The 25,285-nt window shown below is 50.1% G+C and overlaps 1 protein-coding gene and 1 long non-coding RNA gene across 13 annotated transcripts in view; one reads left to right on the top strand and one right to left on the bottom strand.

Moving 5' to 3' along the window:
* The window catches only part of EPS15L1 (epidermal growth factor receptor pathway substrate 15 like 1), a 96,892-nt gene that overhangs the window by 5,413 nt on the left and 66,194 nt on the right, over nt 1-25,285 (top strand). For 10 of the 12 annotated variants that reach the window (XM_019416182.2, XM_053897872.1, XM_019416179.2 and 7 more), the window contains exons 2-6: nt 19,411-19,452; nt 19,652-19,741; nt 20,216-20,263; nt 22,523-22,618; nt 23,258-23,320. In XM_019416182.2, the coding sequence (XP_019271727.2) occupies nt 19,411-19,452; nt 19,652-19,741; nt 20,216-20,263; nt 22,523-22,618; nt 23,258-23,320 (339 nt within the window). Of the gene's footprint in view, nt 1-19,151; nt 19,229-19,410; nt 19,453-19,651; nt 19,742-20,215; nt 20,264-22,522; nt 22,619-23,257; nt 23,321-25,285 lie in introns of those variants that run through there. The other 2 variants (XM_019416183.2, XM_019416180.2) reach the window with 2 other exon arrangements.
* LOC109247541 (uncharacterized) lies at nt 16,499-19,121 on the bottom strand. Its single transcript, XR_002071774.2, has 3 exons — nt 18,799-19,121; nt 18,088-18,391; nt 16,499-17,454 (listed from the first exon to the last, which is right to left on the bottom strand). It is a non-coding gene; the product is annotated as an uncharacterized LOC109247541 (long non-coding RNA).

The following is a 25,285-nucleotide window of genomic DNA, read 5'->3' as shown; positions in this document are numbered from 1 at the left end:
AAGAGGTAAACGGGGGCCCAGAGGCAGAGGTCACTTGTGAGAAGTCACACCCCACAAGCTCGTGCTGATAGAGCTCGTCTGACACAGATCTGGGGCTCTGTGCGGCACTCCCGTTTCTTTTTATTTATTTCTTCACTGCCAAGCATTCAACAGTGTGAGAGGTCATTTGGTTTTAAACAACGGCCGTGCTCCCTGGGTGCTAGGCGCTGTATCCGCTAGATGCTGTAGAGTCTGATGGAGAGAAGATCACGTGTTTAAAATTTTATTTTATTGTTTTGATCTCCTCTCCCTGGAAAGTCATGGGGGAAACGGAAAGGCTGCCTTTTCGTCTTTACAGAGGGTCAGCAGGTCGGTTTCCCTGCTGGCGTGGGTGTTCGGTGCCTCAAGGCGGAAGGCAGAAATGAGGGCGCCATGTCCGGCCCACGAGGAGGGTCGGCGTGGTCTGGGCCACAGTGGAGGCAGAGGCCACGGGTGGTCTGAGCTGGATGAGGGGCGGACGACTTGCTTCCACTTGGGTGTGTTGGAGACGGCTGCATGGAGGAGGAAGGGCGCCGGGGCTGGGCCGTGGGGACATTGGGAAGGAAGGGAGGGATGCTTTTTCAGACAGCGGCAGAGCAGAATGAACAGAAACCGAGGGATTGGAATCCCGGCTCAAAAGGGCCGAATGTGAGGCCGGGGCTGGGAACTTTGGGCTCCGCATCCCTCTTTTAGTTAGGGTGACTTGGGGATTAAAGGGAGAAGGTGGCTTGGTAAATGGGACATGGTCTGTGCCTGGCCTACAGATTGGCCCGAGACAAAAGGGACTGACAGGGTGTCTGCTTGCCTAGAGTGGCCGACGAGGGGGGTGGGGTAGAGTGGAGACCTGCCTGCTGTGTGGCCCAGAGGGCCGCTCCTGCTTAGAATGCTCTGCCCACTCTAGTGGTAGGGCCAGCCCTTAATGTCCCAAGCTGCTGGAGGGAGGGAGAGGTTACAGATGACCACAAACAGCCATCTCCTTGCACTTCCGCCTGGCTCTGCCTACTGGAGGGGCGGGGCGGGGGGGGGGGGGGGGACTGTTGCACTCCTAATGGCAGAATTGATTTACTGATTACGTTCAGACTGGCTGATAAAAAGTCAGTTCTCCTTTTGTAGACACTGGCTGAAAGCAGGGAAGGGTGGTGCCAGGAAGCCTGGCTGTCCCTCTCTGCAGACTGGAGGCCGGCTTCTGCCCCTCCAGCGCGCTGCTCACCTGCATCCCACGCTTCCCAGTTCTGCTCTCCTCCCTGTTTGCTGTGCCCTGTGGCCCCTTGGCATTCTTTTCCAGTTGCTTGTTCAGGCGACATTCTGTCTTGCCTCAGGGCCTTTGCACATGCTATTTATTGTTCCTTTCTGGGATTTTCTTCCACCTGTTATCTCTGCGTTAACTTCTACTCCTCTTCATATCTCAGCTGGCACATCACTTCCTCAGGTAGAGCATTCCCTGACAGATTGGCCCAGCTTCTCTGTTACTGCCTGTGGGGATGCTTTGTACTTTTCCACATACCAGTTTGTAATTTCCTGTTGCTGGGATTATTTGATGGATGGTCAGTCTCCCCCACCACCTAGACTACGCTCAAAAAGGCCTGTTTTAATTTGTCCTAGTTCCCCAGGTGCTCAGTAATCCTGTTGAGCAAATGGCAGAATGGTAGGGCAGGTCCACGGTGTGTGAGGTAGTGAGGAGCTGTGGCACGTTCTTGAGGAGTGAAGTGAGATGTTTAGATCTGACCGCTTGCGTAGAGAATGCACAGAGCTGGGCACTAGCTCAGAGATGCTTGTTGTGATATGGGCACGAAGTGATAAAGAGCAACCTAGGGCGCCTGGGTGGCTCAGTCGGTTAAGCATCCAACTTCCGCTCAGGTCATGATCTCACGGTTCGTGAGTTCGAGCCCGGTGTCAGGCTCTGAGCGCGAGCTGACAGCTCAGAGCCTGGAGCCTGCTTCGGATTCTGTGTCTCCCCCTCTCTTTCTGCCCCTCTCGCGCTCACACTCTGTCTCTGTCTCTCAAAAATAAGTAAACATTAGAGCCTGGAGCCTGCTTTGGATTCCGTGTCTCTCTCTCTCTGCCCCTTGCCTGCTCATGCTCTGTGTCTCACAAATAAATAAATGTTTAAAAAAAAAAAAAAAAAAAAAAAAAGAGCAACCTGGCATGAGGTTGTTTCTGGAAGAGGAGAGGGGTTGGTGATTGGAGGACTGTGTGGGATGGTTATTTGGGCAGAGGGGCCTTCTAAGTGGGGGGAGGAGGCAGAAGAAAGGGGCAGGTGTGGTGTGTGCAGCCAGCAGGGCCAGACCAGCTTTGCTGGGCAGTGCCAGGTGGGTGGCTGGGTCACCTTGCAGCAGGCCCTTCAGGCCTGGTGGGACCCCACGTTTAGGTGCAGTTGAGAAGCAGCCTGCCTCCTGGGGGTACCGTCAGGTTGCACTTTCTGAGCATCCACCCTGTGCTGGTATGAGAGCAAGAAGAATAAAACAGCCCCCACCCTTTAGATAGCTCAGCTGGAGCCGGGCTCCCAGGCACACAGATAAGTAGGACCCCCTGTGGCAGACTCCTCCGTGGAGGTCAGGTGGCAGCCTGCATGGGTGGAATGAGTTGCCCTAGAGGATTGGAAATAAGGACAGGAGGAAGAGGGGGCCTGGGTCTTCCTTCCTCCTTTCCCTCTTCTGTTCCGGCAGAACTGGAGGCAGTAGGGTACAGCCTTTCAGACTGGCTGCTCACCGCCCCTCCTCCTCCCCCCCCGCCCCGCCCCGGTCCCGACCCGGTCAGAGTCCCCTTCCCCGACTCTGGAAACCCAGGTGTCGGGGAGAGATCTGGGGTGCAGGTATTGCGCAGAAGTAAGGGAGTGTGTTTGGACACCCGCTTTGTGCCCACTCACCACTGACTCCTCATTAGGGAAGTGTCATTGGCACTGTCCCTGCAGCTCCTTTCTGAACAAGGAAACTGAGAAGGACAGAGGGAAAATGACTGGTTTCAGGCCTCTCAGGGAGGTGGGGTGCTCGGATCAGACCGCAGCTCCAAAGCTGGTGTTCGCTCCCATGGACACCACACCGGGGGGCTCCTGGGAGGGCAGGAGCAGCTGTGTCCCTGCTGTGTCCCGAGCCCCTGCAGCAGGCAGGTGATCACCATCTGTTGATGGATGCCACACGCTCCGAATAGCAACCAGGAGCAGCGTCTGTAGCCGCCCTTGATGGTAGTTGATTAGTGAAAATGTTTTCTGTGTCTTGGGTAGAGAAGCAGGCACCTTCTGCCCTGGGGATGGGAGTCAGGGAAGCCTTGGGAGACCAGCATCCTGATGGCCAGGCCCCCACACGTTCGCAGGGCTCCCGGTGTCTCTTCACTTCCGCTATGAGAGGGTATAGGAGGGGGTTCTCTGATTTACTAGTGACAGTGACAGGCATGCCTGTTGATCCATAGAAACTTGGCTTCTCTAATCCACAAAGGTTGTTTTCAGTTTTATATACTCAGTGGGAAAAGGAAACGATCTTCTTTCAGACCACTTTTTTTTTTTTTTTTAATGTTTGTTTATTTTTGAGAGACAGAGATGGAGCACGAGCAGGGGAGGGGGCAGATAGAGACACGCACACAGAATCTGAAGCAGGCTCAAGGCTCTGAGCTGTCAGCACAGAATCCGACGCGAGGCTTGAACCCATGAACCCATGATCACGACCTGAGCTGAAGTCAGACGTTTAACTGACGCTCCCCAGGTACCCCCCAGGCTGTTTTTAAAGCTGAAAGAATGAACCAAAAGAACTGTTGATGGTGAGGCCCTCACATGGACACGCTTAAACCTGGACTGGAAGGCTCAGGGACTGGATTAGCCCTCTAAAATTCCCCACACCCTAGAAGCGGCAGTTTGTGGTTGGAGGTGCCAGAACCCGGTAGACCTTGGTGTGTGTTATTGAGAATGTTTCTCCCGTTGGGAGTTTTCTTTGATGAAGACTAGAACGGTCTCTGTGCCCGCAGGGCACCCCATATCCGTCGTGGGTGCTCTTTCCATGGTGAAGGGGGTTCCATAGGGACGAGCGGACACCCACGGCTGCTGAGTGGGTGCGAGCCAGTGCTGTTGTTCCTGTCGCCCACACGCCAGACCAGGGAATCGGCATTTTCTTTCAAGCCAAGCTCGTCGTCCCGTTGGCATTTGGCCTCTTGATTTAATTTTTTGTTGCCTTTGAGCCCCTTGAAAATACCCTTTGCTTCACACCTACTAAGCACTTAACCCTCTGTGTGTGAAATTGCACGTTTTAAAAAAAATCATCAGTAAGGGGCGCCTGGGTGGCTCAGTCGGTTGAGCGGCCGACTCCGGCTCAGGTCACGATCTCGCGGTCCGTGAGTTCGAGCCCCGCGTCGGGCTCTGTGCTGACAGCTTGGAGCCTGGAGCCTACTTTGGATTCTGTGTCTCCCTCTCTCTGACCCTCCCCTGTTCATGCTCTGTCTCTCCCTGTCTCAAAAATAAAACGTTAGGGGGCGCCTGGGTGGCGCAGTCGGTTAAGCGTCCGACTTCAGCCAGGTCACGATCTCACGGTCCGTGAGTTCGAGCCCCGCGTCGGGCTCTGGGCTGATGGCTCGGAGCCTGGAGCCTGTTTCCGATTCTGTGTCTCCCTCTCTCTCTGTCCCTCCCCCGTTCATGCTCTGTCTCTCTCTGTCCCAAAAATAAAATAAACGTTGAAAAAAAAAAAATTAAAAAAAAAATAAAATAAAATAAAATAAAACGTTAAAAAAAAAAATCATCAGTAAGACTTAAGAACTAGTAAAAGACTGGGGTGTCCTAGATGTTGGGAGAGGCTCAGCCGACTAGTTGAGAGAGAAAACGAGTACGACGTGTGCTGCAGCGTAGCCAGCGTTTGGTGAAATATTTTATCATTTTTTTGGCCAAGATCATTTGGTGTGGCATGCTGTAAGGACTGCGGATTTGATGCTTGTGGGACACGCCCTGCTTAGCAGCCTTGCCTGACTTCCCTTCCCACCCGCCACCGATTCTCTGTAAAGAAAGCCTGCTCCTCTGACTCGGTGGCGGTAATAAGGGCGCTGATGGGTACAGTAGCGCCTCCCGCTTGTGGAGTGCGCTTTGCCGTGATGCTGAAAGCGATCCTCAGGGCAGGCACTGTATCGTTCCCATTTTATGGAAGCGGAAACTGAGGCCCCGCTCTGCTGCTGAGCGGTGGAGCTGTGTCTCTACCCGAGCATCGCTCTCGCTGCACCCATCCCACCCTCTCCCTCCTGAGGCTCCATCTGTGAACAAACGATCTGTAAACAGACGTTTAAGGAAGGCCTGCTTACCCCGCCAGCGTGGCAAGAGGTAGAATAAATGTGAGACCTCCACCTCCCCCCCACGTCACCGAATTGAAAATGTAGGAGGGAGGCCTTGACAAAAATTGGACGTTTAAGAAATGTCTCATTTGTAAGTTCGGGGCTTATGGGAGTGTGAGGGAGGGACTCATTTCATTTGGGGGGGACTTTGGGAGGCTTTTTAAAGCAGGGGGTCATTTGTGGGGCTGGGAGGTAACTGGCCTTCAGCAGGCTCGGCCCCCCTCCCCGCAGGCATAGGGAATGATCTGGGGGGAGACCAGGAGCGGGAGGCACACAGTAGTAGAGCTTCTGCCAGAGCAGGAAGGAAAGCCGGGATTGAGGGCTGTGTGCCCGCGGTTGTGTGCAAGGGCCTCTGAGTGAGTGTGTGTGAGCGTCCAGGTGGATGTGTGCGTGTGTGGGGGGGAGTAGTGCAGCTAGCTGGGGGGTGGGGGCAGGAGATGGCTGTGGGGCACCTCGAGAGCTCGGCAGAGGCTTGGAACCCTCTTTGCCAACTCACACTCTTTGCCAGCCACAGAGGGTCTTTTCCGAGCTGAGGCGTGACCGTGTGTGATTCCTCTCCCTGCTCCTGCCAGCATGTTTTCTCTTCTGTGTTTGTTCCCTGATCAGACCGTGATGCTCCGCTCCTCCGTGGAATCTGTGGAATCTGGAGCCTGCTCGGTGCCTGGTGCCTAGAGGACCCCCAGGCTCCACAGAAGAGCAGTGGTGCCAGGAAGCTGATGATGCCATCCGCAGAGTGGAGGGGAGGGGCACGGAGAGCTGCTGACCCCATCCGCCTTGGGGAGCCCTGAGTCCCGGGCAGTGGGCTCTCTTGGGGGATGGCCAAATATCGGGCCAGGGCTCAGAAGATGGCCCAGGGTGTCTGATCTAGGAAAGGAATTTCGGGAAGATTCAGGGCCCCTTGGGGAAAGCTGGGAGCCTTGTGGGAAGTGGGCATTCTCGAGGAAGGTGGTAGGTGCTCTGCTGTGTGGGGCCCTTACTGCTGAGCTGTCGCCCCTGTGAGTCTGTTCAGGGCCTGCTCCACCATACAGAGGAAGGAAGGACAGAACGGATGGGGGCTGTTCTCTGGGATGCTAGGAGGAGCCATATCCAGGGAGGGCTCTGGGGAGGCCGGGGCCACTTTTCATCTTAAACAGCACTTTGGGGAGAATGAGCTCGAATCTGCTCCCTGCTCCACCTTGGCTGCCCAGCAAGGTCCCGGGAGCTCTCATTGCCTGACCCTTTCCAGGGCCATCCACCTGCCCTCTGTGGCTGCACTCAACCCTCCTACTGCTCCCCACACGCCCGTCCCCCGATCCCCTCAGGACCCTCCTCCCTTGGTGTTTTCCCGCCAGTGGTGCCTCCTTCTGTCTGTGTCACCGGTGTCCTTGGCCTGCTTGTTGCCTTGCATCCCCTCGGGCAGGCTCAGCTGGGGCAGGGCCGGTCTTCCTGCCCTCGCAGGTGCGTGTCTAGGCTGCCGAGTGCCCCTGCTGTCCCCGTCTTTTCCTCCCAGTCCTTAATGGCCCTCAGTGTGTGTTGTCGCGTGTAATGACATTCCCCTCCAGACTAGGAGCTCCACGAGGCATTCTGTAGAAATGGCAGAGGTTTCCACCTCGATGGCCCATAGGGACATCCCAGAGAAACGTGTGAAGGTGAATGGCTCATGTTGTCCGTGTTTGTGCGCCGTGAGTGGCTGCATTCCTTGGCCTCATCATCCTGGAGGCCTGCCCAAGTCTCTCCCTGGTTGCTTCCTGTGGGTGCTCCCCTGTCACCCACTCTGCGTAGCTAAGTGCATATTCAGTTCACTGGCTCGTGTGCACATCTGCTCAGGTCGCCTTAGGGATCACGTTCCGGGCTTTTCAGCAAGGCGGGCACAGACCCTGTTACCTCATTGTGTCCACTCGTGTGGCTGGCTGAAACCGTGCTGAATGAGCCCAGGTCCCTGGCGGCCCCCTCTGTCCTAGAGCCCACCTTGCCCATCGCTGACCCCTCGCTCAGGCTCCGGAGGCTTCGGCTGTGCATCCTGCCATCCCCTCATGTCCCATGGCACCTTGTGCTGCAGTCACAGGCTCACTTTGCCTGCGTGTCTCCCCATCTTGAGTCCTAGAGCTGTGTCTCACACCCTTTTGTATGCTTGATTCCTCCTCATGGTGTGAACTTAACCTTTGGTTTGTTGATTGAGTGAACAAATGAATTTATAAGTCGAAGGGCAGACCACTCTTTCAGGAAGTCTTCTGGGAAAGGGGCGGTCAGTAGCTTGAGGTAGAACTGGGCTGAGGGAACATTTACGGGGATGGGATACATTTTTGCATGGGAGACGGTGGAAGGAGAGGACAAGGGAGAGCACAGAACTGTAAACAGCCGGCACTGGAGGAGAACTCACCCCAGGTCAGTCTCTGGTGGTGGGAATGCTTATCCTTATTTTCCAGATAAAGAAACTGAGGCACAGAGAGGCTGCTCACCTTCCCCAGGGTTGCACAGCACACTAGTGGTGGGGTAGGACTTGAGTCCGCATCTGTCTGGTGGCACTGTTGACCTCTGTGTGGGTCTGCTTCCCCTGGTGCTGGGAGTGCGGGGCCAAGAGGTGTGGGTGGAGACCTTTGGGACTCAGTGTGGGTCCTGCCTCCTGCCTAGGGTGGCATGTCAGGGCGGGAAGGTTGCCTCGGGTGACCTCGGTTTCTCTTTTACTTCCATTTCTGGTAGATGGGGCAAGAGCAGTGGGCTCCCAGCAGTGCTGAAGCGTTTACGCCTCGAGTCTCCAGGTAGTTCTGGCCCTGAACTCCCCCTGGCTGTCTTGGTCGCCTTGATGCTTCACTGTGTGTCCAAACTTTCAGGCATGGTTCTCTTGCTCTTTGGTTCTCCTTGTGGTTGGGGACTGCAGCCCTTACCCCCCGCTTCCCGTCCCCACCGCAGGCCTTGAGTTCCCAGCGGGCTGGGTGGAGGTGCCGTACCCTGTGCCGAATGGCAGGTACACGCCTTCAGCTCGTCTTTCTTTCGTCATGGCGGTCATTAGGGTCCCCAGGGAGAATCACGTAGCTTCAGACCCCTCTTCTCCTTGAATGTGTCTCTTTCCCTTTTCTGTCTTACTCACAAAAGCAGTGAAGCAGGGTGCACTGATGTAGAACGCTGGCAAACTCAGAGCCACAGGGGGCAACCACGTCTCTTAGCCTGTGGCTTCCGTCCTGCCACATTCGGGTCCGTGTGCGTATATGATCGCTGTGCGCTTCTAGCCGGGCCGTGACCGTGTGTGCTGGCTTGGACCCTCCCTTTGCAAATACCTGACGGTCATGGCCCACGCATAAGGGTTCTGCCCTTGCTGTTTTTACTGCTTTGTGGTGTATTCTCCTCACCTGTTTTCAACTTTGCTGTCACCTGCAGTGCTTGCCCTCAAGCAGGGTGAACTGATACGTCCCTCTTGCCTTTCCCCACCTCCTGCATAGTTAATCACTTCCCCAGGGTAGACCTCCCAAGGGGAGACCTTGCAGTAGTGGAAGGGTGTGTGTGTGTGTGTGTGTGTGTGTGTGTGTGTGTGTGAAAGAAGTACTAGTTTTTACTTTTTGACAAAAGTATGACAGTGCTGGTGATAAAGCTACTCTTTGTTCATCATACTTAACACATGAAGCAGCTTGTACCATTAGGATCCTTGCCAAAGCAGAAACATATCAAATGTCCGTCTTCTGTAAAATTTTACACACGCTCGAAGTAGAGGGAAGAGTTTGATGAACTCCCATTTCTCACCACCCGTTTACAACAAATGTCATTTTTTCAAATCTCTCTGCACTTGTCTACCGTCCCTTGACCTCCTCTGCCATATACATTTTTATTTCTGAGGTTTTTATTTTAAATCTCAGAAATCACATTTCAATATGCATCTCTAACAGTAAGGCCATTTGTCTTTACATGACCATGGTGCCCTATCAACACCATTTTATCTATTTATTTATTTGTTTATTTATTTATTTATTCATTCATCCATTCATTTTTAAAGCTTATTTTGAGGGAGAGGGAGAGAGTGCATGCATGGATGAGTGGGGGAGGGGCAGAGAGAGAGAGGGAGAGAGAATCTCAAGCACACGGAGCCCGATGTGATCATGACCATGAGATCATGACCTGAGCCAAAATCAAGAGTTGGATGCTTAATTGACCGAGCCACCCAGGAGCCCCAACACCTTACACATTTAATTATTCCTTAGTATTACCCGATTGATATGCAGTCCCTATTCAAATTTCCCTGATTGTCTAAAAAGGTGACCTTGTTATTTGGTTGTGAGGCCTCCTGTCTCTGTCACTCTCTTTTAAAAATTTATTTTGGGATAATTGTAGATTTACATGCAGTTTGGAAAAATAATGCAGGGTGGCCCTGTGTATCCTTCACTCAGTTTCCTGCAGTGGTAACATTTTGCAAATCTGTAGTACACTATCACAACCAAGACTTTGACATTGTTGGGGTCAGACGGAGATGGGCTCCATCCCGCACAAGGATCCCTCCTCTTGGTCCTTTTTAGCCACTCCCCTTACTTCCTTAGCCCCTGGTAACCACTGATCTGCTCATTTCCATAATTTCAGCATCTTAATAATGTTGTATAACGGAATCATGTAGCATGCAACCTTTGGAGATTGGCCTTTTTTACTTAGTATAATCCTCTGGAGAGAGTTTTCCAGGTTGTTGTGTGTATCAGTAGTTCATTTGTTGGCATTTTTCATTGGCAGGTAGTATTCCATGGGAGGGGGTCACAGTTCGTTTAACTCATTGAAGGATGTCTAGTGTGTTTCCAGTTTGGAGTGATGATGAATAAAGCTGCACTGAACATTTGAGTGTTCATGTGAGCCTAAGTCTTCATTTCTCTGGATGAATGCCCAGGACAGTTGCTGGGTCTCGTGACAGTTGCAGGTTTAATTCTTTCTAAGAAACTGCTAAACTCCAAATGTCCATCGACAGATGAATGGTAAAGAAGATGTGGTGTGTGTGTGTGTGTGTGTGTGTGTGTGTGTGTGTGTGTGTGTGTTAATACACACTCCATACATACAATGGAGTATTAACTCGGCAACCAGAAAGAATGAGGTCTTGCCATTTGCAACAACATGGATGGAACTAGGGGGTATTTGCTAAGCAAAATTAGAGAAAGACAAATATCGTATGACTTCACTCATGAGGAATTTAAGATACAAAACAGATGAACAGAAGGGAAGGGAAGCAAAAATAATATAAAAACAGGGAGGGGGACAAAACATAAGAGACTCTTAAATATAGAGAACAAATGGAGGGTCGCTGGAGGGGTTGTGGGTGGGGGGTTGGGCTACATGGGCAAGGGGCATTAGGGAGGACACTTGTTGGGATGAGCACTCACTCGGTGTCACACAGGGGATGAATCACTGGATTCTACTCCTGAAATCATTACTGTACCATATGCCAAGTAAAGTAAAAAATATATTAATTAATTAAAAACAAAGAAACTGCTAAACTGGTTTCCAGAGTAGCTGTACCTTTTTACCATCCTACCGGCAACGTGGAAGTGGTCCAGTTTCTCTGCGTGCTCCCTGGGGTCACTGTTCTTTTGGCCATTCTGATAGGTGTGTGGTGGCATCTGCAAGTTGTTCTGATTTGCATTTTCTCTAATGACCGACATATGCTGACCATCTTTTTGTGGCCTCCTTGACATCTGTGCATTCTCTTGGTGAAATGTCTCGTGCCTGTGTTCTCATTTGATTGTTTGCTTTTTTGCTGCTGAATTTTGAGAGCTCTTTATATATGCTGGGTACTAATCCTTTGTCAGATCTGTGATTTGCGAATATTTCTGTGGCTTGGCTTATCCTCCTCTTACCAGGGTCTTTCACAGAGCAACCATTTTTAATTTTGATCAGGTCCAACTTTATCAATTTTTCCTTCATGAGTCAGGCTGTTGGTATCAAGTCTAAGAACTCTTTGCCCAGCCCTTGATCCTGAATATTTTCTCCTATGTTTTTGCCCAAAAGTGTTATAGTTTTCCATTTAAGCCTGTGATCCATTTGGAGTTAATTTTTGTAGAAATCTAGTGTGAGATTCTGTTGAGGCTCCTTTTCTTTTCCTTTCTTTTTCTTTCCTTCTCTTTTCGTTTTTTAAGTTTATTTTGAGAGAGACAGAGACAGTGCGAGTAGGGGAGGGGCAGAGAGAGAGGGAGAGAGAGAGAGAATCCCAAGCAGGCTCTGTGGTGCCAGCACAGAGCCCGACACAGGGCTCGAACTCACAAAACCGTGAGATCATGACCTGAGGTGAAACCAAGAGTTGGACACTTAACCAACTGAGCCACCCAGGTGCCCCAAGGCTCTTTTTCTTCCATTGGATGTCCACTGGATGTCTAGTGGACCTATGCACCATATGTGGAACAGGCCTCTTTCCTTTTCCTAAATGGCTCTGCACCTTTGTCAGGACTTGGTTGGGCACACCTGTGCCTCTTTCTTGGTTGGGCATACCTGTGTCTCTTTCTGGGCTCTGTGCTCTGTTCCCTGGCCCTGTGTGTCTACCCCTCCATCGCTGCCATGCCGCCTCCATTACTGCAGCCTCATAGTGAGTCTTGAAATCAGGTAGACTGGTTCCTCCCGCTTTCTTTTTCTTTTTCAGAATTGTTTAGCTATTTTGGTTCCCTTGCCTGTCTCCATACATTTTAGAATAACCTTCTTTTTATCTACCAGAAAATCTTGCTGGGGTTTGGTAGGAATCAAGTTAAAACCTGCCTATCAGGGGTGTGTGGGGTGGCACTACCCTCCAGAAAAGCCACTTGGCCACCTTCCCACCGGCAGGGCCCAAGATGCTTGTTCCCTCTTTGCTAGCTCTGCCCAGCAACCTCTCTCTGACCCCGCCAAGCTGATAGCAGGCGCTGGCCCGTTACTCTCTTGTAATACCGAAATTGAACATTTCCCCCAACTTTGCCACATCTTTTCTTTCTGAGTCACCTTTGTCTTTGACTTTGCTCATTTTTAAATGAAGATGCCTTTTTCCTTGTGACTTATAAAAAGCTCTTTCTCACCTCAGTGTTCTCCTTCTGTCAGCAATGCTTACCTTAGCTGGGGTTTAGACTCCCCCCCCCCCCCGCCCCGATGGTGCCATTGGAGAGAACTGGTCGTTGCTGGGCAGCCAGGGATGCCCCAGTGTTTTCTGATGTTTTTTGAACGCTGCTGAGCTAAATCCCACTTTCCTCAGCTGCAGAATATGACTGTGCACATAGCCAAGATGATGGCTTTGTAAGCAGGGAGGGCAGCTAATGCCAAGTGGAAGACAGAAATGCAAAGATTATTAAGTGAGTACTGGGCTGCATTTTTGCATCGGCTTCTGGTTTTCCAAGTAGAAACTCAGAACGGGATGTCTCTTCGTGTTACATGCCTAATTCCTGCAAAACTTGGCAACTGGGTTGAGAAACACAACCATTTGCATTTCCCTGATGGTGAGTGACATTGAGCATCTTTTCATGTGCTTTGGCCATCTGGATGTCTTTAGGGAAATGTCTGTTCATGTTTTCCGCCCATTTTTAATTAGATTATTTGGGTTTTTTGTTTGTTTTTTTGTTTTTTTGTTTTTGGTGTTGAGTTGTATCAGTTCTTTTTATATTTTGGATACTAACCCTTTATTGGATATGCCATTTGCAAATATTTCCTCCCATTAATAGGTTGTCTTTAGTTTTGTAGTTTGTTTCCTTTGCCATGCAGAGGACTTTTACTTTGACCTTGTCCCAATAGTTTATTTTTGCTTTTGTTTCCCTTGCCTCAAGAGGCCTATCTAGAAGGATGTTGCTATGACTAGTGTTGGAGAGATTACTGCCTGTGTTCTCTCCTAGGATCTTTATGGTTTCAGGTCTCACATTTAGGTCCTTAATCCATTTAGAGTTTATTTTTTGTGTATGGTGTAAGAAAGTGGTCTAATTTCATTCTTTTGCATGTTGCCGTTCAGTTTCCCCAGCACCTTCTGTGAAGATACTGTCTTTTTCCCATTGCATATTCTTTCCTGCTTTGTCAGAGATTAATTTCTGGGCTTTCTATTCTGTTTCCATTGATCTATCTAAGCAGTACCATACTGTTTTGATTAGTATAGTTCTGTAATATAACTTGAAGTCTAGAATTATGACACCTCCAGCTTTGTTTTTCTTTTTTCAAGATTGCTTTGGCTATTCAGGGTCTTTTGTGGTTCCGTAGAAATTTTAGGATTTTTTATTCTAGTTCTGTGAAAAGTGCTGTTGGTATTTTGATAGGGATTGCATTTAAATCTATAGATTGCTTTGGGTGGTATAGACGTTTTAACAATATTTATTCTTCCAAAATAACTCATCATCAGGGAAATACAGATCAAAACCATAACAAGCTATCACATCCCATCTGTCAGAATGGCTAAAGTCAAAAACCCAAGAGACAATAAATGTTGGCAAAGATGTGGAGAAAGGGGAACCCTCGTGCACTATTGATGGGAATGCAAACTGGTGCAGCCACTATGGAAAACAGTATGGAAATTCCTCAAAAAATTTAAAATAGAACTATCCTACTGGGTGTCTATCCAAAGAGTACAAAAACACTAATTTGAAGGGATACATGCACCCTTATGTTTATTGCAGCATTATTTACAATAGCCAAACTATGGAAGGAGCGGCCCAAGTGTCCATTGATAGATGGATGGATAAAGAAGATGTGGCATATGTTATTCAGCCATAAGAAAGAATGAAATCTTGCCATTTGCAATGATGTGGATGAAGCTAGAGTATATTTTGCTAAGTGAAATAAGTCAGCTAGAGAAAGACAAATACCATATGATCTCACTCATATGTGAAATTTAAGAAACAAAACAAATGAACAATGGAAAAAAGAGACAAATCAAAAGAGATTTTAATTTTTTAAAAAATTATTTATTTTTAGGGGCGCCTGGGTGGCTCATTTGGTTAAGCGGCCGACTTCGGCTCAAGTCATGATCTCGCGGTCCGTGAGTTCAAGCCCCGCGTGGGGCTTTGTGCTGACAGCTCAGAGCCTGGAGCCTGTTTCAGATTCTGTGTCTCCCTCTCTCTGACCCTGCCCCGTTCATGCTCTGTCTCTCTCTCTCTCAAAAATAAATAAACGTTAAAAAAAATTTTTTTTTAATTATTTATTTTTAAACTTTTATTTATTTATTTTCAGAGAAAGAGAGTGTTCACACAAGTGAGGAGGGGCAGAGAGGGAGAGAGAGAATCTCAAGCAGGTTCCACACCGTCAGGGCAGAGCCCAGCATGGGGCTCGAACTCATGAACTGTGAGATTATGACCTGAACCGAAGTCAAGAGTTGGAGGCTTAACCGACTGAGCCACCCAGACGCCCAACCTTTTTTTTTTTTTTTTTTTTTTTTAAGAGAGAGAGTGCGAGCAGAGGAGAGAGGCAGAGGGAGAGAATCTTAAGCAGGCTCCATGCCCAGTGCGGAATTCAACATGGGGTTCCGTCTCATGACTGTGACATCATGACCTGAGCCGAAATCAAGAGTCAGACACTTAACAGACTGAGCCACCCAGGTGCCCCCCAAAAGACTCTTAACTGTAGAGAATAAACAGTTGGTTACCAGAGGGGAGGTAGGTTGGGGGATGGGGGAAACAGGCGGTGGGGAGTAAAGAACACAGTTATCTTGGGGCGCTTGGGTGGCTCAGTCAGTTAAGCATCCCACTTCAGCTCAGGTCATGATCTTGCAGCTCATGAGTTCAAGCCCTGCGTTGGGCTCTGTGCTGACAGCTCAGAGCCTAGAGCCTGCTTCCGATTCTGTGTCTCCTTCTCTCTCTGCCCCTCCTCTGCTCATGTTCTGTCTCGCTCAAAAAGAAATAAACATTAAAAAAAATTTAAAGAGTACAGTTATCTTGATGAGCACTGAGTAGTATATAGAACTGTTGAATCACTATATTGTACACCTGAAACTAACAAAACACGTGTGCTGACTACACTGGAACTTAAAAAAAGAAGATATATGACAGTAAAAAAAGAAAGAAAGAAGGAAGGAAAGAAAGAAGAGAGAAAGAAAGAAAGAAAGGAAGAAAGAAAGAAAGAAAGACAGATAGATAGATACAGCCATTATGGGGTCTTGGCTTTCTTGGGGAAATCAATGACAGGCTGTGCTGGTTTTCAAGTCAGTTTATGTACTCGAGTTGAGTCTTGCAGTCTGACCTCTTCAGTGGAATAAAATGCACAGTCATATAATCATGAGTCTGCATTTTCCCAGGCTACCATGCTTGGGAGGCTGTGCTGTGCCCGAGTGCCCAGCTGCCTGGGCTATTTTTGCAGCGTGCAGAGTAGGTTAGGGCCACGTGACCTGGGTGTTCCTCCAGCTCTGTCACTCATTGGCTCTGTGACCCTGGGCAAGGTAACCTCAGTCTTAGCACCTGTACATTGGGTACCTGTGCTGTAGTGTGGTTGGAGGATTAAATGAGGTACTGGATGGAAAACAGTGAGTGCTTCATAAATGTGATCCCCTATTTGTTAGTGCAAGAAATTAAACCTTTTTTTAAAAGTTCCAAAACAGAGGCACCTGAGTGGTCAGTTGGCTAAGCATCTGACTCTTGATTTCGGCTCAGGTCATGGTCTCACGGTTTGTGAGTTCAAGCCCCGCGTCAGGCTCTATGCTGACAGTGCAGAGCCTGCTTGGGATTCTCTCTCTCTCTCTCTCTCTCTCTCTCTCTCCCTCTCACTCTCTCTCTCTCCCCCCCCTCCCTCCCTCCCTCTCTCTCTCTTTCCATCCTTCCTCTGCTTGTGTGCTCTCTCTCTCTCTCAAAAATAAAAAAAAAGAAAACTTAAAAGTCCTAAAACAAAAACTAGTTTCCTTTAAAGAATGCCATTTTGAAATGAGCAAGGCTGGCGATTGTTTGCTTTTTTTTTGCATGAGAACACATCCTTTCCTGGAAGAGTGGGAATTCTCCTGGTTCCAGGCATAAGGATTTAGGAAGGGTCCTGCCTGTGGACAAAAGTGGGGATCCGAACTGGGTGAATTCAATCCTGGGAGGTTTAGGAGTGGCTGGAACCCCGATCTTCAGAAGATTTCCCCTCCAAAGTGGTTCTGCTGTGTCCTTCCTTCATCTCGAGCTCCGTTTCCCCAGCCTCAAAACTGCATGTGCTCACATGAACTGTGGTGTTTTAAAGCCCACCCCACAGAAGGGTGTGAACTCCTTGCTACGCTCCCCTCCCTGCCATCCCCGCTTGTAAAGTGCATCTAGGCTGGAGGAGAGAGCAAAGAGGCCACAGGAACTTTTCATGTTATCTCTGTGTATTTTAAGATACCACAAGCAACTGAAAGGTCAAAATCAAACTTCTGACTGAACCTCATCAATGATTCAGTCACTGTAAGTTGAAGCTGGCCCCTTAGCAGAGTGAGTTGGTGAAGGAGATTGCCGTCCCAGGCCGGCTCTGTCCTACTTCCATTTTCTAAGACCTCGCCCAGCTCTCCGCAGCCTCTTACACTGAAAGCCCCGTCCCCCCTTTCTGTGTGTGCCCCAGGCTTTGTCTGGGGTCAAACAAAAGCAAACAGTGCAGGTGTCCACTCTCAGCGCGCCCTGCCCCAGCAGCCGCAACACTCCCTCTGGGAGCCGCTGCCTGCGCCTGCTGGTTGTGACGCTGCGAGCGGGTTGTGACGGAGGTCTTGCCCAGGAGCTGGCCACAGAGACTGCCTGTCTTCGGGAGGTTCATGGTGTTGGCTAGCAGCAGGTGTCTTCAGTGGCGCATCGGGCAGCTTGCAGACCTGACTCCACCCGTCCCCGGGTTGAGGCAGTGTGGTGAGAGCAAGTACCAATGAGATCTGCTGGTTTCCCTTCTTTCTCCCCATCGGCTTTTGCAGTAGCTGAAGTGTGAGTAATCAGATCAAAACCTCTAATTGCGGTCTTTGTCCCAGCTTCACTAAATCGACTTCCAGAGAGAGGAATAGTCGAGGCTTCTCCAGTGGTTTTTCCGTCACCTGTGGATCATGTGGGATTAAAACCTGGCCGTAGAATGCCTGGGGGATGAGCCCCTAGCACAGACGGTTGGAGCTTTGGGTCTGGTGCTGCAGAGGCTTTTCAGGGTCTTGTTTTTCTTGATTGTGGATCCAGTAGCACAGAAGCATTTGGGAAGTTGGAGGCAGTTGTTGACTCTGTATGCCCCCAATACCGTAACTTTTGTCCTGGAATTATAGCAGCTTGGAAACTTCTTTCTTGCCTGCCGTGAGATCTTAAAAAAAAAAAAAATCCCACTGGCAACGCATTTCAGACTCTCTGGTTATTGGTGGGAAGGGGATCTTTGCCATCAAGGTGGAGGTCCCTGGGGCCTGCGCATTCCCTTCCCGTGAACCACCGGCACGGGATGTGTTGTCAGGACCCGGCCACTGTCCCCTTGACAAACAGCCTGCCTGACTTTGCTTCCTCTGCCGGCCTTACCTCCTCTGAGGAGATGTGATGTGCTTTGGAAGGACGCCAGAGGTTTACACCCAGGAGGTCACACGGGGTGTGATGGCGGGCACTGCCGTCTAAGGCCCCTGGGAGCTGAGGGTGACAGACTCCCCCAGTGACAGTGTGGGGCAAGTGCACCAGGCAGGAGGAAGCAGCCAGCCGGGGAGCGGCTGAGGCCATGTGCTTACCTCTTTTTTTTTTTTTAATGTTTTTATTTATTTTTGATAGAGAGACAGAGCATGAGCAGGGGAGGGGCAGAGAGAGGAAGACACAGAATCCGAAGCAGGCTCCAGGCTCTGAGCTGTCAGCACAGAGCCCGACGCGGGGCTCGAACCCACGAACCATGAGATCGTGACCTGAGCCGAAGTCGAACACTTAACCGACTGAGCCCCCCAGGAGCCCCCCATGTGCTTACCTCTTGATCCTTCTCGCTGGTGGTGTCTCCTTTTCTTTCTCAAGCCATGGCTCCTTCTTCCCCAGCCTTCCTTTTTACATTGGTCTGCGTTTGGTTTTCCCTGCTTTTTCAGGATTTCTCCCTTTCTTTCTGTTTTGACTTTCCTCTCTCCCCCTTCAGACCTTCATGCTCTTTTCCTTCTATTTCCATCCTGTCTTGGTGGTGTTCTCTGTACTTTCACCTCTTCATACACTCAGAGGTGTTGGGATCCTCTAGAGGAGCTGACTGTAATCTCGGCATTATTTGTAATTGTTTTTAATGTTTACTTTTTGAGAGAAAGAGAGAGAATGCGAGCGGGGGAGGTGCACAGAGAGGGGGAGACACACACACACACACACACACAGAATCCGGAACAGGCTCCAGGCTCTAAGCTGTCAGCACAGAGCTTGATGCCGAATTCGGACCCGTGGACCGCAGAGATCATGACCTGAGCTGAAGTCGGACGCTTAACTGACAGAGCCATGCGGGTGCCCCTGGAGCTGACATTCTAGTGGCTGCCTAATTTCTTCCCTGGCTGACACCTCCCCTGGGGGATGGCTCGCCGGGGTCGGGAAGAGAGGCCACGGACGCGCGGTGAAAAGTGTGAGGGCTTGGCCGTCCACCAGGCCAGATCCAGACGTGGCCTCAGTGAGCCACATCGGGGAGCCACATGACTGTCGACTGGGTGGTTACCTTCTCTAAATAGTGACGTCTTGGGATCTGATGGCTGGAATGTGGACTGTCTTCTGTGCTGAGCTGAGGACTTCGTACTTCCTGCCTGCCACAGTAGGAGTGGCCACTGGCCAGCTGTCTCCCAGTGGGGGCCAGTCAGTGTGCATCTCTTGGCTGGTGGAGGACGGGATGGGTGGAGACCAGGTCTGGGGCGGGGAAACCAGTCTGAAGCTTGCGTGTCTGGTGACACGTGATGATATGCAGAAACTCCTGTTCTGATTCCGGAACCAGAGAACAGTCTCAGAGGATCCTCTGAGCCCCTGGATACGTCGAAATCCCCTCCTTTGGTGAGTGGAAGTCAGTTCAGCTGCTGCTGCTTCCTGAGTGCCAAGTTGTTTGTTAGGAATTAGAACTTGTGAAAGAGCGGTAGCGTTTCCGCTTCCCAAACTGGGTAAGTATGAGATCTGTGTCTAAAAACAAGCTGCGGTCTGTGTGGAGAGGACGTTTAAAGTGCGTACGTTTTGATTTTCACTATTTACATTTTAGCAGTGACACTTTGTTTGAGGGGATGGCACTTTTTTTTGAAGGCGGGACGTGCCCACTTCTGACCAGTGTCTGTGGTTTCGTTCACAGATTCCCACTGGAAATCCCTTATACGAATCTTATTACAAGCAGGTAAGTTTCACGGGTGTCTTTGGGGATCGAATTAGCGAGGGCGTGTCTCAGTAGGCACAGGGCTGAATGGAAGCCCGGCATGGCCTCGAGTCCCTCTCTGTCCTCCACGTTATCGGCCAGTAGCCAGTGGGCCGTGTGCTGCCTTGTCTGCTGTTCTGGTTACTGCAGCCTCGTCTCACCAGTCGCTCCCCCATTCCAGGTAGACCCGGCATACACAGGGCGCGTTGGGGCGAGTGAAGCTGCACTTTTTCTAAAGAAGTCCGGGCTCTCAGACATTATCCTCGGGAAGGTACGTGAAGACCGGTAGTGACCTCTCTCCTGAGGCCGCCCTCGGGATTCCCCCCGGCAGGCGAAGGCCAGACCCCTCTTCCAAGGGGATGTGCCTCCTGGGGAGTGGGCTGGCCACGGCGGGCCTCTCAGGCTGTAACTGGTGGGTTAGCCCACTTGTCACTCGTGCAGCGGACGGGAGGCCTGAGTGCTTTGCGGACCCTGACAGCTGGTGGATTGATTCTGGCTTTGGAGCCGAGTGGACCTGAGTGTTCTCCAGGCCCTGCCACCGGCCAGCTGTGTGCCTGTGGGGGGGGGGGGGGGGGGGGCGCCGGTGATTCACCCGTTCCAAATTTGCCTCCCCACCCACAGCCCAGGAGTAGCCACTCTGGCCTACCCGTAAGGTCCACGTGTTGAGGCGCTGGGCGCTCCTGCCCTGTGAGTAAACAGGCAGCGATCGGCAGTTGCATTCACGAACATCTTTGTGTTTCCACAGATATGGGACTTGGCCGACCCAGAAGGTAAAGGGTTCTTGGACAAACAGGTATTTACACGTATACATAGAGCGAGTGGAGGGGCTCGGGCCAGGGCCCCCACAGGCTGGGTCACCCCTGCACTTCCTTCCTTGTTATCACTGCTGACAAGCGTTACTAGACGTAATGAGTGTGGCTTTCAGACCGTTAAAATGGGAAGGTTTCATTTTGAAATAAAGGTCTTTTGAACACTTGAAGCTGTCTTTTCATGGTTAGCATATCTTTTAAGATTTTGTGTGCTCACAAGTGATGCAAATGTTTTCAAAGATATTTTGATATATTTAAGATATTTTGAAATATCTTAAGACTCAGGGAAGTTGCAAAAATAGTTCAGGAAGTTCCCGTGTATCCTTCCTCAGCTCCCTGCTGGGAGAGCTGCTTACGTCACCAAGGCATGACACTCAGAACTGAACTAGAGGCCTTACTCAGGGCTGACCACTTTTTGGGCTTTTTTCTGATGCGCATAGTTCTGTGTAACTTTATCACCTGCGTAGACTCACGTAATCACCACCATAGTCAGGATACGGAACTGCCTGCCCCCCAGAAGAATCTCTCTCGTGTTGCCCCACAGTAATCACACCCTGATCCGTGGCCACCACTCATTCCTTCTCCGTCATAATTTTGTCATTCTGAGAATGTTCTACAAATGGAAATTTACAGTACTTAACAAACGATTTTAAATGATCCTATTTTAATTTAGTCCAGTCTTTCCCGAAACTGTATCCCAAGGGATGTCTTTCCTGGTGTCCTGCTGTCCATGAGCCGATCCATTGGGAAGGCACCATCAGCTTTTCCTCCCTTTCTTGAGATTCATCCTGTACATCTGCACGTTAAAAGATTCTGAGGATCCTTGTGGACAAGAAACCCGTTAGCTTTGTCTAATGCAGTTTCCATAAACTTTTTTTACGTCCCCTTTTCCGTATGCTCTCCTCGGGTATTCTGTGGACATCAGTCCGAGAAAGGCTGAGCTAGTGTTTATCTCTTTGGAGAAGTTTGAAAGACCATATGGTGTTTAGAGCTTTTAAGACAGTTCATGTTCTTAGGCTATCCGATCAATTAAAATTAGGCGATTATGCTGCATTGAGTCCCCTAAGCCAGTAACATGGCTGGTTCTGGGGTTAGGAGGGTGAGGAGGAGTTAAGGCCCCTGACGGCCTAGTTCAGATCCTTTGACCCTGCGTGGGAGGTGAGTCCATTTCAGGCCACAGGGGGATGAGTGGGAGATGCTATGTTCAGCGAGGCCAGTGGGATCACAGTGCATCTCGAGTGTTAATTCCCGAACAACTGTGTCTATTTCAAACCATTTTTAAAAAATCAACATGTATTTGAGTCATCGTTTATTTGTAATCTTAAACCCAGGTCTGCTACTTATCTAATCTAGCATTTTCCTAAATGTTGGGAGCTCATTGTTGCTTAAAATACATGTATTTGAGGGGCATCTGGCTGGCTCAGTATATGGAGGGCATGCGACTCTTGATCTTGGGGTTGTGAGTTCAGGCCCCACGTCGGTCATAGAGCTTACTTGAAAAACAATAAAGGTATAAAAACTATATTTAATGGAAATTTTGCAGCATTCAGAATGTAATGGACTAAGTCCACTTTGGCACATTCATTCATTCATTTTAAAAAAAAATTTTTTTTAACATTTATTTATTTTTGACAGAGAGAGAGAGAGAGACAGAGCATGAGTGGGGGAGGGGCAGACAGAGAGGGAGACACGGAATCTGAACCAGCTCCAGGCCCTGAGCTGTCAGCACAGAGCCCGACGCAGGGCTCGAACTCGTCAACCACGAGATCATGACCTGAGCCGAAGTCGGACGCTCAACTGACTGAGCCACCCAGGCGCCCCTCATTCATTTATTTTTAATTTTTTTTTAACGTTTATTTATTTCTGAGAGACAGAGACAGAGCACAAAAAGTGGGGAGGGGCAGAGAGAGAGGGAGGCACAGAATCTGAAGCAGGCTCCAGGCTCTGAGCTGTTGGCACAGAGCCTGACATGGGGCCCGAACCCATGAACCACAAAATCGTGACCTGAGCTGAAGTCTGACGCTCAACCTACTGAGCCACCCAGGTGCCCCTGCTATATTCATTTCAACAGTGCTCCCAGGGTGAGACCAGTTCAGCTCAACACTCTTGAGTTTTACACGTTCAGTCTTCAGTGTTGGAGCGACGTGAAATCCTTCTTTCTTGAAGCCCACGGCTGCAGACAGCTCACCCCCTGTCATTGCCAGCCGGTGGTGTTTACACCTTCCCCTTTCTTGGATTTGCAGGGTTTCTATGTTGCACTGAGACTAGTGGCCTGTGCACAGAGCGGCCACGAAGTTACCTTGAGCAATCTGACTTTGAACATGCCACCACCTAAATTCGTAAGTTCAAGTTCATGCTCTTCTAATATCATCTGTCCGTCCATGTTTTCTCTCTCTCTTTCTAATCAAGGTGAAATTCATATAACGTAAAATTTACCGTTTTAAAGCGAACAACTTGGTGACATTTAGTACATTCACAGTGTTGTACAGCCAGCACCTCTCTCTAGTTCCAGAACGTTTCCATCACCCTGAAAGGAAGCCCTTTCCCACGAAGTAATCACTCACCGGTTCCCTCTCCCCCAGCCCCTGGCGGCCATTAATCTTTCTGTCTCTGTGGATTTACCTGTTCTTTCCGGTGATCTCACTTCTTTCAGGCTTCCTCTGTGTTGTAGCGGGTGTTACACTTTGTTCCTTTTCATGGCTGAACCAGGTTGCATTGTGTGGTCTAGCCCATTTTGTTAATTTATTCACCTGTTGGTGGACATAAATATTCATGTTCCAGCATTTGCACACTTCTTTTCAGCTCTCAGGTCTGCACCTCAGAGTGGAGTTGCTGGGACATACAGTAATTCTGCGTTTAACTTTTTGAGGTCTTTCCTCCTTTTGAAAGCACTTTGAGATGTGTATCCTTTCCCTTAACACATCCTCCGTAGTTTAATTCTGGGCCAGCCACCAGTGATCGTTTCTCTCCCTTTACAGCACGACACCAGCAGCCCCTTGATGGTCACGCCGCCGTCCGCAGAGGCCCATTGGGCTGTGAGGGTAAGTGAGCCCCGGTCAGCGCCCCTCGGCCGTCCTTCATGTGCGGTCGTTTGAGCCATTTACGATGTTCAAAACATTGCATGGGATGATTATTTGCCACAGAATTTGGCCAAAACACTTTTGCAGATGAAAATCTCTTGAGATGCCCGTTACCTTTTTGGGCATTGGCCCTGCTAAAGCAGTTAGCTGAGTTTCCGGCAACGGGTTCTTAAGATTTCACAGTCACATTTTGTGTTTCTAGGCCATATTCTGTGGCTTTTGCTCCCTGGGTTGGTTAGTCAGGACAGAAGGGGCAATTGTGAGAACTTGGCAAGCACGAAGACCTCCAAGACGTCTTTGTAGCTGTCGCTCTTCTTTCTAGCAAGTTCACGTGTTATTCTTTCCTCTCTCATGCTCTCATTGCTCTTTGAAAATCTTCTCTCAGTGTACGGGGACCGTCTCCACGTCCCACGTCTTTCTAGAAGCAGCAGAGAAAGACATGAGAGGTGCCTTCTAATAGGCACAGAATTAGTCCTAAAGGAAATGCAGGTGGGGCACGGAGACGGTCCTCCACGTACCAAGACCTCCTCACTCCCCACTCGTGGTGAGGGGACTGTCACGTTTCCTCGCTTTTATTTGGCTTAAATACTGGCATTAATAACAGTGTTGCTATAAAATCAAGACACCCTCCCCCCCGCCCCGTCCCCGCCTCAAGTACCTCTGTCCTGTTTTTTATACAGTTTTTCTGTCCCCTCCTTGGAAGAATTTGGGCAGGGGGAGATTGGTGCAGGGACAGGGCAGGAGGAGGCCTCAAGCACCAAGGGATTGCGAAGTCACCCCTGTGAGCAGGGGAGCTCTTTGCTGGCAGCGGTCACAGTACCAAAGGATTTCCTTCTTCGTAGTCCAGTTGCAAGGCACCTACTTTGAAAACGAGCTGCTTCGTTATGGAAAAACAATGCCCGAGAGATCCTGTTCCTGGAACTGTTCCGATCCCTTTCTGGCAGGGCTGTGTGGGGCCTCAGAAGACTCAGGAGCCGGGCTGGTGCCCGAGGAGGCTGCGAGGCCTCGCGCGGCAGGCTGGGAAGGAGTGGTGCTGTGATGGGGGCAGACTGTTTTCAAGTTTCAGTCAGAGAAACATTGACAGACCAGCCTGAGGTGACACGTGTTCTTTTCTGTTGGGAGAGCACTGGGCTGCTCAATGCAGCTCTCCAGACCCTCGGGGCGACACGGGGCGGGGCGCTCACGTCAGTGCCTCCAGGGCCTTGTGCCTGTAGAATCGGCCTGTGCCCTCCTTTCTGTTTTCTTGTTTTCTTTTTAATTGTGGCAAAATATACGTGACATAAAGGTTACCATCTTGACCATTTTTAAGAGTATAGTTCCCTAGTGTTCGGTTCATTCACGTTGTTGTCCATCCATTCCGCCCCGTCCATCTCTAGAACTTTCTCATTGCTCCAAACTAAAACTCTGTCCCCATGAACACTAACCCCCTCTCCCTGCCCCGGCCCCTGGAGCCCGCCATCTGCTTCCTGTCTCTGGGAGTGTGACTCCTCTAGGGACCTCGCATAAGTGGGATGATACAGCCCCTGCCCTTTGTATGCTGGCTTCTGTCCATCGTCATGATGCCCTCAAGGTTCATCCGCATTGTAGCCTGTGTCAAAATCTCCTTTTGTTTTTGAGGCTGAATAATAGTTCGTTGTGTGGGTGCACCACATTTTAGTTGTCCGTTCTTCTTGTTGGGGGGTCTTTTCTTTTGAGAGCCAAGGTGAGCAAGCAGGGGAGGGGCAGAGAGAGAGGGAGACAGAGGATCCAAAGCGGGCTCAATGCTGACATTGCAGAACCTGATGCGGGGCTTGAACCCATGAACCACAAGATCATGACCTGAGCTGAAGTCAGGTGCTTAACTGACAGAGCCACCCAGGCGCCCCTTGAGGGTGTTTTCTTAGTGCACCCAGCAGCTCCGGCTTGTTCACGGAGTGGGTGCTGAGG

This window comes from Panthera pardus, unplaced genomic scaffold (assembly GCF_024362965.1).
Source record: "Panthera pardus isolate Hobbes unplaced genomic scaffold, ASM2436296v1 HiC_scaffold_8, whole genome shotgun sequence".
Taxonomy (NCBI): domain Eukaryota; kingdom Metazoa; phylum Chordata; class Mammalia; order Carnivora; family Felidae; genus Panthera; species Panthera pardus.
Note: the sequence above shows the minus strand (reverse complement) of the source record. Positions and strands in the feature narration are given on the sequence as shown.